At 36.5% G+C, this 15,260-nt stretch overlaps 2 protein-coding genes across 2 annotated transcripts; both read left to right on the plus strand.

Moving 5' to 3' along the window:
- Positions 1-1,847: 1,847 nt before the first annotated feature.
- Positions 1,848-8,894, plus strand: LOC138310388 (uncharacterized). Its single transcript, XM_069251597.1, has 10 exons — positions 1,848-2,011; positions 2,276-2,403; positions 2,953-3,094; positions 3,735-3,840; positions 4,534-4,791; positions 5,466-5,569; positions 5,926-6,031; positions 6,751-6,946; positions 7,281-7,370; positions 7,691-8,894. Exons 1-10 carry the CDS (start codon positions 1,956-1,958, stop codon positions 7,849-7,851), a joined length of 1,347 nt encoding a protein of 448 aa, XP_069107698.1. The 5' UTR covers positions 1,848-1,955; the 3' UTR covers positions 7,852-8,894.
- A 233-nt stretch (positions 8,895-9,127) lies between these two features.
- Positions 9,128-15,203, plus strand: LOC138326227 (sialate O-acetylesterase-like). Its single transcript, XM_069272356.1, has 9 exons — positions 9,128-9,413; positions 9,866-10,206; positions 10,494-10,632; positions 11,055-11,229; positions 11,827-11,909; positions 12,416-12,540; positions 13,263-13,420; positions 13,876-14,071; positions 14,426-15,203. Exons 1-9 carry the CDS (start codon positions 9,338-9,340, stop codon positions 14,705-14,707), a joined length of 1,575 nt encoding a protein of 524 aa, XP_069128457.1. The 5' UTR covers positions 9,128-9,337; the 3' UTR covers positions 14,708-15,203.
- The last annotated feature ends 57 nt before the right edge of the window (positions 15,204-15,260 follow it).

The raw sequence follows: 15,260 nt of genomic DNA on the forward strand, positions 1-15,260 counted from the left end.
TTTCGTCCTAGATTGTCTTGATATGATGTACATGTATTGTTGTTGCAAACACTCAAGGGCAAAACAATTTTGATAATGCCGAAACCGGGAGTACCAAGAGAAACTCCCAGACCAAAACCAGAACCTTTCAATTTTCATGCCAGGTGATTTACCCGCCTCCGCAATATGTGGTGTTGATTATCACATGAAAAAGAAAACGCCTTGGCGACTAAATAACAAAAGTGTAACGAAATGCAACGTAGAGAACGGCAAGTTAGCAAAGTTAATGCTGAACGACAAATAAACCGAACTTAAACACATGGTGGCTAAACAATGTAAGAGATAAAATGGAGAATTCTAAACTACAAAGTAAAAGTTCCAAAAGGAGTTAGTTTTTTCAGAAAATAATAACACTTGAATAAATTTCAAGATATCAACATTAAATTAAATACTGTAAAAGTGGAATCACTTACTTATAGGTCATTCTTTTGTTTCGTCAACGCGCAAACATCAACAAGCACAAAATCTGACATGTATAAAATTAACTAGATATAGACTCACGACGTGAAAATTGTAAATAAAAAAGGACTGTTACAGCTGACTTAGCTAAAATATTGACATGGGAAAATGTCCACGTTTGAAGATCAGCATCATAAGCTTGCAATTGCTTACAAAAAATTAAATCGTAGCTACTGACTTTTATTTAACAGAGTTTCGACGTCATTTTAATTTTAAACCCGAGAACATGATGAAACAGGCTCAGATTATTTAACGAGACCTTGAATATTCAGTATTCCACCTTTAGTCCATAAATAGCGATCCGTTTGTTTATTCAAGGGTTTCGTTTCTTTTATGTCCAATGTCAATATCCACAAATGTAACAATTCCTTATCTCATGTTAACATCACACCTGTGGATATCAATGACACAATTCTTACCATTGACTATTCTAATGATTTTGATCCTATTAAATATAATTACTAAATAATATAGGTTACATTATCTTCATTTAGCGTTTGGTGTAGATTCTTTCTTTGTAACCTTTTCAACTTTTCTAACATTGATGTTCGAAATTTTACATTTACTATCGACTCGAAATATATCTTAATACTCGCAAAAGGAGTTTTATTTATTGCAAAATTCTGTGTAATTGCTGGTGTTCTACAATGATCCATTTTGGCCCTTTGTGTTCTACAATGATCCATTTTGGCCCTCTTATATTTATCCAGTATTATCGGCATTGTTTAAGATGTAAACCGGATATGTAAGCTAACTATCGTAGTTTCCGTACCTAAAAAACTCCGTCATTCCAAAAACTTGGCATTTGTTCATACATACCCGGTATCTATAACTGCTCGTCCTAGCGCCTTCTGGGATGCATTTGGTTTGTTAGGTACAAATTAATCCAAAAGCATGTTTGGGTCTTAGAAGTGACACATATGCTTTACTTTTTCATATAACTAATTTTGAATAAATAGTGAATGGTCACCTTTGTCCAAAATAACCGTTACCAAATCGTCATCTTGACATTGTAGCGTATGATTGATAAAGACGTAAAAAGCTTCATGTAGCACTGACTTCGCAGAATTGTGGATTTGTATTGGTAGCGCTATTGGAAGCGTGTTTGTAGGTTTGTACCTGAACGTTTCTTATGTAAACTTACAACACATACATGATTATTATTATTTATATTTAATATTTTGATTGCTGAGATGACGCGTATGTTCATAGACAAAAGACATTGTCATATTCATTTAGTGTTATATCTCATACAAAAAATCTATCAAGTTAATTAAATGGTAGATGAAACGAGTTCATGAAGAAAGTAATAGTAATCCAGACCACTTCATAACTCGACATCAATTATGACGTCATCCACCATTGCATTATTACGTCATAATCGTGGTGATTCCTGGTAACGCGCAGCTAGTGTAGAGCAAAGCATTTTTAACGCGACGGAGTAAGCTCTCTTAAATATGGAAGAAATCTACATCCCTGACCCGAAAAGTTTGTCACTCGTTACCAAGGAAACGTAAGCATTATATTTTATTATCCTGTTTTTGCTATCGTTACAAAACATATGATTGCAAACTTTTGGAGATTTTATTTATCTCCCGACTCTGTTTTACTCGACCTAACCCTTTAACCATGTTCATGTATTCTTCCATTAAATTCTTCCATAAACGTGCTTTAACTCGAATGACAAGAGACAAACTTCTATTATATATTGGATGTTAGATAGAATAACGTAAATGCCGGAATTCGGACTATTATTGACTTCCACAGTTTTCTAAAGTGTTGACAGATTCACCTCCTGGGCCGAAGCTCTTTCACTTCCAGTAGGGGGACCAAAGATGGGCGCAAATGCTCTGCGCATGTCTGTTGCCAGACAAGTCCTCATCAAACTTTCCCGCCAAACTTCAGGTAAATTATAAAATCTAAATATACTATACATTAGGTACTTTCACTCAAAATTCATTTCAATAGATAATTTTGGTTAAATAGAACAAATAAAAAAAAACAACAAAAAAACCTGTAGACTTATTTGACCGCTTTTCATAAAAACCGCACCTTCATTCAATTTTATTTCAATAAATATTTTTACTAAGATCAAAATGAATATTTTGGCCACTTTCATAAAAGGTGAGCGGCCGATATATACCACACATTCACTCAAATATTTCCTAAAATATTGTTTGTGTGATCTATAAAAGGTAAGTCAATTATCTACCCATTATTCTGTTGTTTCTTTTTCTTTGTCACAAATGCAAAAAAGCAAAAATGCGACATTGCGACATTAGCCTATATTAAGTATCATTTGGATGGATTCGTGACGTAATCGTCATTTTAGACGGAGCTCACAAAATCAAAGAAGTGTAATACAACAGTCTTGAAAATTCCCCGCCTTCCAGTAAATATATTACTTTCATGGAAGAAAAAACATTGACGCATTTGCTTATTTTTAATTTGCAGACGTGAACGGTATATTCGATATCCTAGGTCGGTTAGTCCTATTGATAGCCTCGAGCTACATGAGATGTCCGGTCCGTATGTCAGACACTACATTGCCTTCACTTCCTCGACCACAGAGGCAAACACTCAAGGACTACGAGACGTAAGTAAAAGTTACCGAATATCTTTGTGGTAGTGCATCCTTATTTACTTTTCGAGAAAAAAACGAGAGTTTTGTCATGGTCTGTCCATAATTGTCAGTGGTTATTTAGATTGCAAAACAGTTTTAAAAGTCACCCTCGATCTTGAGGGATCGCAATCACTGTGGTCGATATCCATGTAGCGATAGTGATGTAGCAACCCCTAGAGATCAAGAATGTATACAAGTCGTTGATGTTCTTACCACAAAGCATTTGTGAGAATGACACAGAACCATTCTCCTAACAAAATTATCTCACGCCAGGTGGAAGGACGGTAGAATTAAAAAAAAATAACAGTAGTTTCAACACATCCATTTACGCCATTGAAAGTGCATACTTCTTTTAGCATTCATAGAGCCGAGGAAATGAGACAATTCGGAAAGCTCAGTCCTGTTTCCTAGTCTAGACAAACATGATACTATAGGATTTCCTGTTCATAACAACTTATTAGTGTTTAGGCAATGGGATGAGTTGATAGGGTGAGACATTTTTTTTTTGTTTCAAAAATTACTCTTCGGTTTATTTTAGCGATCGCTAATTGATAAGGAGAATTCTTATAAAAAGATAAAACATCTATATACTGTATCATAATATATCTTTCAGGTTTGATCAGCATTACATCCATAGACTGACAAAGAAGGTCCGTCTGCTCAGCAACGTCATCGTACAACACCGCCGGGCACTGGAAGATCTAAACGAGGCTGACAAGGTACTGTATTTACGTATCATTTAAATCGTTATTGATTAAATCATTATGTAGAATTAGCACATATCTGATGAACAAAATTAAAATCAAATCTTTTTCTCTCTACCAATAGTGCTTGTTTTATAATCGGTAAATATTATTTTACACAAAAGTGTTATGTAGTGCAAAAATGATCAGCAACTGAATATGCGTCCGTGAAGTATCAAAGATCCTGTGCCATTCTTCATAGGGCATTTGTAAATAGTAAATAAAAAGATGGATGTGAATAATTGTGTTTGAACCTGGATGTTAAGCGAACTCCCATGAAGAAACTAGCAAAGTGATTGCAAATTATAATTGAAAGTCCCGTCAAAGCTGGTCAAGTAATATCAGAATAATATTGGTTTGTAACATTTGCTAAACTGATAAGGTGCATATGGATCCTTTTCTACAGAACGTTGACAAAACTGAAAATGTCATTATGTTCTGTAAAATCTTTGAGAAACTGACAAACTGTCAGTGTGACTACTTTGCTGTAAAATTTAGGCAAAACCTTGAAACGAAAGTTAGATTTACCAAATATGAAACCTTTGTCGAAAGTCGACTACTTCCAATTGCTGCAACAGATTTTGAGAAATTGACCTCAAAACGTGTTTCTTGAAGGCCGAAAAGCCACATATAGTACCTAAGTAAGTTACTTATTGCTTGTAATTTTAGAGATCACAAATAATTCGAACAGCGGTAGACAGCCTGGAGATTGTGCTGAGGACAAAGGAATCAGAATTGAGAAGCCTAAAGCAACGTTGTATGTCACATCAGGCATCACATGACGAAGTAGCGGCCAAAGACCACGAGGTACGTGTCCTACAGAGGAAAATACAGCGGAAGACCACTCTAATAGACGGCACACTGGTCAGGACCGATAAAAGGAACGCTCTGAAGAAAGAAAAACAATTAAGAGCAAAACTTTTAATGGTAAGTTAACTTTGCATTTCGATCTCCTCTTATACATTATATCAACCTACTTGACTTGACATCGTGACATTCCTTCATCACTCAATTTCATCCTCATTACAACAAACTGTGTATGATGTTTGCATATGTGATTGGATTATGGACTTCATATTTAATCAATCTCTTTAATAATCGTCCCAGCAAATTGTGTAGGATATTGACCTATCTGACACTAAGACCTTTCCTTTATCATCACTTATTTTCACTCTCAACCCAAATAAACGACCTATACACTAGCTTTATTAATCAACCGATTTCTTTCTCGTCCGAACCATATACTGTAAATGTACTTATTTCAGTGGTAGTTTTATTTAGCTTTTCTTATTGTCTTTGAAGCACTAATTCCTGTACCGCGATAACATTTGCAAAAGGGTATTTCAAACATTGAACCACCGGCTTATGCTAATTTATATCAGCGTTAATAAATCATAAGTTACATTTTTACACATTCGCGCCAAATTTTGATTGTGTTGACATAAATACGGTTACAGGATATGGTATTTACCTAAAAGGTTTTTCTAAGTCACGACTCCGCTTCGTTCTCAAAAATGTTTCTTCACATCTAAATCACGGTATGAGATAATTCAACATATTTACCCTGATCACTCATTTCTCCAATCTCTTCCCAACAACAGGTATACGATGATGTTCTACATGACACCAAACAAGAGATCATCGACCGCCTCACTTTCGGTCGGAGATGTGTCCATCAAATTATCAACCGACTTCCAGCAGATTTGTTAGTATTAAAGAAAATCTTTTGCCCCTGTTCTGAGACTCCTCCCAAATATCGAAAAAAATTGTATCAAACGAATTCAAAATTTGTAAAAGATAATTTTCAAAAAAGACACCCCTGTATTTAGTGTGCACTAAACGGGAATTACATCGCTTATATTTATCATGATTTACATTCAGCCGCATGCATTATTTGATGCAGTTATATAAATTTCTGATTAGACCACGCTGCTTACCATTGCATTATTGATATTCAACGACAACATTTCATTCTTGCATTTACATTAACATTGATAAAGTATTCGTGTTTCCGTATATAAAATGAGTTAATGCTATGCATTGCCTATTTGTTGTTCGCAGAGAGAACCGTGCTTTGACAATAATACAGGGTCTCGATCTGAATATGACCGCCACTATTCTACTCAAGGTTAGCTCCAACGTCTACGTTTATCCAGCAGACGTCAATGTAAGTACTCCTGTACTGGTCCATTGAATGTTTAGCGAAGACCAATGAAATTATTATTTGTGTGCGATTACCATGGATACAGCTAGTCACGTGTTAGTGTTATAAATATCGATCAATAAAATGTTTATGGCGTTTACTCAGAAAAAAACCCACTCTCATCTTACTGCTTACAATTTATCATTTATACACCGGATGTTTTCCTATAGAAATAATTTAGAAGTCTTACCACTCAATTAATAATGGTTCCGTCATGTAAGAAGGACCTCAACTGAACTGAATTAGTACAGTTTTAATGTCCATTGGAAATTCCTTAATGCCCTTATAACTCGATCACTTCTTCTACTTCCTCTTTCACAAGCGTATTTCTGACTTCTTTGTCGCTATAGTCACATAAATTGTGGGGACAAGAAAACATTCAACAAATCTGACGAAAACAATATAAAAAGAAGAAAAACACCCAATGCATCAGGTTCAGAGGTCGTGTCTTTTTGGTAATTATCACGGCAGTTTTGTTCCAGCAAGCGTGCTTCTTCAAAATATAAGCTAGATCTTAGAAGATGTGTCCAACGATATAAATATATCTATATGGATCGAACAGAAATAGTGACATGGATCCTGTTTGCATAGAAACGTATACTTTCATAAGAACTTATCGCAGAAATGCGTAGAATATGTTTTTCCAAAATAAATCCATTTGACGTACACTTTCACACTTTCAGCAATGTCCAGTTGATTTGAGTAATTTACCTCGGACTAGGATACTACGGAGCGAGAGCCGGATAACGACAGAAGTAGACCACCGGGAGGAAGTAGGCCAGTCTAAATCCTTCATGTGTAGATCTAACAGCTCCGCAGACATGGGGAGCAATTCGGAAAAGGGACACAGCTCAAGTATTAGACGTTTTTCTACAGAAGGTACTGACATTTATACTATAATAATTATTTCCTTTTCAACGCTGTGGGAATATCACTCCATTAGACTTTAATTTTCAGCTAGCAAATATTTTGATATGAACGTTGTCTTGTAGCGTGTATTGTAGTTTCTCCTGAAACAGGAAACATTAACAAATACCCCCTCCGCCCCCCCCCCTCCCCCCAAAAAAAGTTTTTTTCGTGGTCTTGTCCCATTTAACGATTAACTTATTATTTACTCCAATAAACTTAGTAGCTTGTTTTTTACCCCTATAAAATGTATGTGTAAGTGTTATTTTTCCTACTTGACTCAATCTTTTAAATACTCTGACCACAGGTTACACACAAAGACCTCCATCAAAGAAGTATGTGTACGTCACCCACACCTCACAGATTGACATCCCAGGGTTTCTCTACCTAAATACAGGTAAGTGATGCTTGATTTGGTGTCCGATTACCTTTTAAGATTTTATTTTATTTTCTAAGAAACCATTTTCTTTTCATCTCACGCTTATTAAAGTCTTATCCACAGTTTGCCTCTCATAATGAGGCTGCTAAGATGAAATTACTGTAATTAAACGACACAGAAGCGCAATCCACACTTAAATTACCTACATGGTAATGAAACATATTTTTCGACCATGTTCTGTTTATATAACAACTAAACGACTTATGTCATGACTGAACTTATTTTTTTTTCGGCAAGATCTTCATTAAAAATTTGACATATCTATCGTCCTTTTTCAGGAATGAAAATTAAACAGAAAATCGTCTATGAAGATCAAGAAGTCGCATTCGGCTGGTATCGTCCACACAACTTGGCGACGAAAAACTGGGGTTTCTATCCCACTCGGCTGGTGTCGTCCATTCCACCCTCAAATGGTGATCACACACATTTTAAAACGTAACAACGAAGGTAGTCATGGTAACGTAAATGTACTAGTTTTGATGACAGATTGCCAGGTTTGCTTCACATCAATGCCATCATCTAATGGCTAATGCTCATGGTGACTGATCATGATCACGTCTTATTTTAAACATAGCAACACTTACCAAAAATATCACTTCTAGAATGGCATTGCCTATTTTACAATGAAGAAATGCCTTCTACACTGACAATGGTAACTGACCACCTCGCCTACTTACAAAGTAGCCAGCTAGCCTGCCATACATATCATCTTTTACTGACGGCCACGCCCTTTTTGCAACATGACCACATCTTCAGCAAATGCAATTCAAATTATGATAAGTAGTCATGGACAACCTTCCTTTTTATGGACAAGCCTAGGTTTTGGTGGATACTTTATCGCGAGCCATACCTACGACAGCAAACATCACGTTAACTGACGTCTACGTCTGATATTTGGCCATGGTCACTGATGAACATACCATAACGCTCGATAGGCCTCTGAGGTGCCCTAAGTATATTGATACCCATGGTGAAGCCATGCATAATATACGAGGGTGGATGTCGTAGGCATGGTCTCCGTATGTTCTTGCAGCGCCCCATGGAGTACGTGACTTGTGCAAGAAGGCATGGGAAAGAGCCGATCGTGCTTACCAAATGAAATGATAACGATTTTATCAAATGTGAGTCGCTGACTACCTTATGTAAGTCACATTGTGATGTGGATATCGGCAAGAAATATTTGAATTGCCTTACTTTGATATATCTCATTAAAGACATTTGAAAAAAGCATAATTATAATTTGAATAAAGTAACTGCAAACTTTCAAGTGCTTTGACTTATTTATACATTAATTTGGAGATATTTTTTATTTATTTATTGGTTTATCCGTTTCCCCGTTCGCATAGTAAAATACTTGGGACATCCAGATCATACAAGGACGTGTCAGGTTTAATGGCAGACGAAAACTGGAGCACCCGGAGAAAAACCAGAGATAAAGGGTTTGTGATGAGATGTCGGGACGTCTAAACCACTCGGGCACCGCGGTCCCCAACCCCAAATATTACGTATAAAATTACAGAAAATTTCACACAAATAATTTACTTTTGTTTTGAAGTAAACTTTATCAGTAATTTATTAGATTTATTATATATGTGATTATTCCCAGAGGTGTGAAGTGTGAGGATGAGGTTTCAGATGGCTGAAAACTCGGCCACTGTGACGAAAAAAAGTTTACCAGGTTAAAGACGTGGATACGACGACGAACTCATTTACGCTGAACCATTTAGGCTAGTAAGTAGAGGAAAGCTGATAAAATATCGAACACCTTAACCACTAGACCCGCCTTGATAACTATGATGACACGTCAGTAAGTGTTATGTTTATCCTTTAGACCTGATGACCCATGTTATCGCTGTACCTGATTTGTATCCACCCTGATATCGTTATTGTGTGCAATATAAACTACCGCATATGTCTCTACTGGTATGAAGTACCCCGGTAATATGACATCAGTACTGCAGCTAGTACTCCTGTTACTGCTGTTCACCAGTGTCACATCAGGTAGGTACAATCTCCACCGCCGTATTCCAAATTACACAATTTCTATCTAAACCAGAATGAATTAGCCCTCTTTTAATGCTGCCATGACCTACCCCTGGGTAATCAATCTTGCCAGTAGGTTTGCAGATAAACTTGCATTCATATTTTGATATAGTCTTCTTCCCAGAATTACTTTCATTAACATCACATGTACCGTATAACTGGTTATTATCGCGAGACATTATTTTTCTTTTTAATAAAAAACAATTTTATTTGATAATTTTATTAAATTTTATTTCTTGGCTTTCAAAGTATGTATGATTCAACCTTTTCTCTATATTTTGCGGATCAAATTTCCGTAGTCATAGCAGTGTCCTGCGAAATCGCAAAAACATTCCAGCGAAAAAAAACAACAACAAAGAACGATCTTACGGTACCGTATATCTGAATTTCATATATCTAAACTAATACAGAGCCAGGGAAACTATCCTTTGCCTCTTACTATGGCGATCACATGGTCTTACAACGTGCCCCACAACGGGCCGTGGTATGGGGGTACGCACCTGGATTTTTTGGGTCGGTCACGCTGACAGTGACGGGGCCAGGCACTGGAGGGGGTACCTACACTTCACGTATCACCACTCACCCAGACGTTGGAGGGGTATGGAGCGTCACTCTTCGGCCTGTCAATGACACCAAGCCCTACATCATTAAGGTATCTGACAAGGAGAACACGACAAGTATAGAAGACGTCTTGTTTGGGGATGTGTGGCTCTGCTCGGGACAAAGCAACATGCAGTTTACGGTCAATATGGTAGGTCAAATTTACTAACAATCTAACTGGACTGCCCTTACCTATTTATGTTTTATCATTTTTGCGTAACGAAGATTATGTATCCCAATCCCCCATGTGTGGATATTATCGAAAAAAAAGTTTCTTTCAGCAGTTGTACTAATGACTATAAAGTTACCCAAAGACGTGAATATTTTTGGTTGTGTGTATCTAGCATTATGAACCAGGGCGAGAAATAAGTCAATGAGTTCAAAGTGTATTAAGAATTTTATCTAATTGGTAATTCCATATTTGACCTCTTACTACAGTCGTACAATGCATCTGTCCAACTGGAGGACGTTGCTAACTACACTGAAGTACGAGTATTTACAGCACAAGAGGCCACATCCAGGGTTGCCCTTAGGGATCTAAAGGCAGTATTGGAACCTTGGTCTCTCCCCAGTAAAGGTCAGTTACATGGTCAAATGCTTAGTGTCATGACAACTAAGAATTGTTGTTACTAGTTATTGTTACAAGTAAATCGAAACGCTTTCGGCTCCTTATAAATAAAAATAATTTTATGACAAGAAGAGTTAAATTTTAATTTCAATTATTTCATTTCAATCCATGCCCCCTGTTCTGTTTCGAAATGTGTATGGTGGTTGTTGAATGGTTGTCATTCTAATTACACATAGCAAATTTTAGTTTCCGCAGTCTGCGTTATATCCTTCAAGTTATTGGCTAAGTGATTGAATGAGAAATAGACTTTTTTCACAAAACAAAGTAACTTTTCTCAGTTAAAGATCTCCCACTTTTACCCACGAAAACATTATACGGGAAAATAACAATTTTTGGTTCACAAATCATATCGCTAGTTACATTTGTTATAGCGTCTTTGGACGGTAAGGAGTTCACCTACTTTTCGGACCTGTGTTGGCTATATGGTAGATACCTACATGATCACCTCTCCTATCCTATTGGTCTGATTGACTCCACGTGGGGTGGGACAGCCATCGAACAATGGACTTCTTCGGCTGTTCTCAAGAAATGCAACGTCCCTCCAAAGTAGGAATTATTCGAACTGCATCAATGCAAGACATTAGATATATGAATAAATGGGTGAACGTGAATGTTACACTACGCTGTTACAGGAATTCATTGAAGAAATCTGCAATTGCTTAAAAATGTTCTTCCGCTGACAAATGATGTTTTTTCTCTAACAAAAACAGGAACAGATGATTTAGTATTTTTCTTTACTTATTTATACTATTACCACCATTGGAAAGTTTGGGCTTCTAATTTACTTCAAGATAAAAATAATCAATTGCATCCCAAAAAAATTCCGTGGAACTGTGTCGTATATGGAATGGAGTACTGATTGTACCAAAAGCAAATTGAATTATTTTACAGTTTTATTTGATTAAACACCAATTATCGTTCACATGTTGGGTATCGTTTATGCTCTGTCGGCGATCGAGTATCTTCAAGGTTTAGCCACCTAGTGACAACAAAAAACTCATTAACTCACAACACTGAGACTATTGTGTTTTTTGTCACTTGCAATAGTCTCTCTTTGTCGATTGTTTATACCCGCTGAATGTGTTTAATGTTGAGGTAACATATGGTCTATGATGAAACAATGTGACTTTTACAATATTTCAGACCCCTTCACGACTCAGAACTTTGGAATGCCATGATCAGCCCATTCGCTAGTATGACACTGTACGGCGCTATTTGGTACCAAGGTTTGAACATTAACTATTATTCATTTATAATTCTTCTCTCTCCTTTGCTTTCCTTGTAGGCAAAGGTAAGAACTTTTTAGTACTGTTTCTGCTATTTCAATGTACGTTTAAACCGTTGTGAAATGCTCTGGAATTCGTTTCGTAGACTTATTTGCAGATTAAGTTATTTCTTGCTTGCCGTTATTCATTCCCAAATACTGGTATTTCTCGGTTTAATCTAGATTACAGAAGTATCAGACCGTAAATACAACAGAAAATCGTCAATTTGGAGGTGAGATTTTCTTATTAAAGACAATATGTACATAAACAAATTTTCATTGCTCCATTGCTGTTTCTACGGAATTCCTTCCTGCAAATTGGTATTTACGTACAAGAATTTAAAACAAACCTTTTTTTTGTCATTTTGGGAGTAAGTATGATTTATATTATACAGAAATCATGTATTAGTGGATGAATGTTAGTGATTTACCTAATTGTTTTATTTATTTAATGTTGTTCACTTCCAGGGGAATCTAATGCGGCTGAACCCAGTACGTACAATTGTACCTTCCCTGGAATGATACAGGATTGGCGGATGCATTTCTCTGCAAACAGCGATACGAGCCCAGACTTTCCTTTCGGCTTCGTGCAGGTAAAACTATTATTTCTTCAACTTGATAAGACGGGTCTTCGGCGTTAAATTCAGCTTTCCCTTCAGTTCTGAAGAGTAATAATAGGCCTAGTGTTTTGGCTTTGCTCAGGTAAATGAATTTTGTAACTTGACAAGAGTTTTTTTTCTGACATTTTCAAAGGTAAATGTGATGGGTAGATGAGATTTCTGTTTCGACTCGTTTAGGTAAATCTTGTCCCCCCACAAACGGATGCATTACATGTCCTCTTGGCTTCGTGCGGGATAATTTCTTTATTGCACAAGATGTTTGGTTTCGCTCAATACTATAATATTTAACATTTTAACCAGTTCATCTGTATCTTTCGTCGTACAGACATAGCACCCTGAATGTTTTAAGCAATTTTCTTCCTTGATGAAAAAAATTGCATAAATACTTGCCTTGAATCAAATTTCATTGATTATCACTTATATCTAAAATGATTTTGTCATCTGCTGAGGCAATTTAACTGAGTGTATAAAAATAGTCACCTTCCGAACGAACTAGCTAGTTCCAGGTCATAGGGATACAAAAATACATGCTTTACTTGAGAAATGTGTTTAAAAAACATGTAACAATTATCAGAAATAATGTATTCGTTTATGATGTTACCACCATCTCCACAACGTAATTTATGTAATGCTTTTGATCATTTGACTTATGACGTTATTTTGAGTTTCGTAATTTTTACTTTTCATGTGTAAAGCTGGGTGCATTTCGGAACGACTCTAGCATCACCACTGGATTCCCTGACATCAGATGGCACCAGACTGCTGATGTTGGATATGTTCCGAATAACCTGATGCCAAACACATTTATGGCCGTGGCGATGGACCTACCTGACTTTAATTCTCCCTGGGGAAGGTAGGTTAGGACTGTCGATTCTCATTATTTTTTAAATATATGTATGAGTATGTTACGGCTGTCTATAAAATTAAGTCATATTCTCTCTGGTACATGTCGCATATCACATATACCCCATGGCTGTCGTTGTACGTTTTCCAGGACTCATTGAACTATGTATTGAAAAATTCATTAAAAATGTATTTCGTTTCAACTGTTATTCTCGTAGTAACATACAATCAAACCTGTCCATAAAAACCATACATCCAAGAGACATGTAAAATGGTCGTTTTAGCCAAATGGTCTTCAAACACAATTCAAGTTGTGTTTCAATTTGTCCTCCATGGAACCCAATGAAACTGATCTCTTGAAGCTGGTGTCTTCATACCGAAGTGAATGTTAGTCAGGTTTTTACTGCTTTGTTTTTTGGGTTATAGTAATCACTCCTTGATATCATTATTTGTTATGTGTTGTAGCATACACCCTCGGGATAAAGATACAGTGGCCCGACGGCTGGTGATGGCGGCCATGTCGGTGGCCTATAACCTGACGATAGGAGAGATCCAGGGACCGTTTCCTCAGTCGTTCCAGGTCGACAGTGGATACATGACGCTTTACGTGCGTTATACATACAGGGAGTTAGCTCCCATTAGATCTAACAAAGGTTTCGAGGTGAGTTACTATAGACTTTGTACAACGTGTTGTATCTGATGACTTTGTATTGTCCTTTTGGGAGAACACATACAGGCAATGCCTGTTGTCTTATCCCTTTGACTTCTGTTAATAAAATTGTTTGAAATGAATAGAAGTATTTTCCTTTTCACAATCAGCCTTCCTCAATTTTAATTATAATAACAATGAATGTAATTTGTTAGCTAGATTTCCCCCCTAACTGGTGATTATTGGAATTAATGTACATGTAAAATATTATGAATATTTTTATTTGACTCGTTTATTTGTACTTCTATCTTCTAATTACTTGACATTTTCACACTCGAACTCATTAGTTGTCGCTCTGCTTTTCAGGTTATTTGTTCACCTTTTGAAAAGAAACAAGAATCTTCAGACGTAAGCAATAATGCCGTCTGGTCCCCGGTACCAATTATCCAATCAGACGACACCTCTCTCACTTTGGATCTCCAACAAGCATGCGCTAATCAAACTGTGGCGGGAGTTCGTTACGCATGGCGGGAATCTCCCTGTGATTACAAAGCATGCGCGATATATTCGCTGTACAGTGATCTGCCTGCTCCGCCATACCTTGTAGTGGGTGATCTGCCTTACGGTAGTTTAGTTAAGAATCCCTAAAGGTTAAGGTAGATAATTCCCAACTGGGGCTAAGCTTAATGAATCAGCAAATTAAGTACTTTTCCTCGATTGATGTGATTCATGATTCTGGCTCAATCTTTAGATAGTCATTAATACTTTTTCTAGCTGTTATCCCCGTTTTCGTATTGCTGTTTTATCAATGCAAGAAAATGTTGGTGCCAAGTTATGGAATTGCCTCGTTGCATCAATGTACCATTGTATGGTGATGTATAAGTGTGAAAATGGCTTTCGATGGTAAAATAAATTGTAATGAAAATATGTTTACTTCTCAAGGCAAAACGGTATAATGTATGTGCATTTTTTAGACTAATAATATTCAGCTGAGTAACACACGTTTCCTTATTTTCGTAAGTAAATGTTTGGTCAACATTAGCGGTACTAGCCTTGATAACGTATCTACCAAACATGCACTTCATTTGATAAGGGAACCTTATGTCATTTTACTGTACAATATTAAAATTCTTTTACAAGTTTAGGATTATGGTTTTATCTTGCTTAAAAAATCAATTTCATTACCTAAGTAGAAAATAAA

The sequence above is a fragment of the Argopecten irradians genome, chromosome 1 (assembly GCF_041381155.1).
Source record: "Argopecten irradians isolate NY chromosome 1, Ai_NY, whole genome shotgun sequence".
Classification (NCBI taxonomy): Eukaryota; Metazoa; Mollusca; class Bivalvia; order Pectinida; family Pectinidae; genus Argopecten; species Argopecten irradians.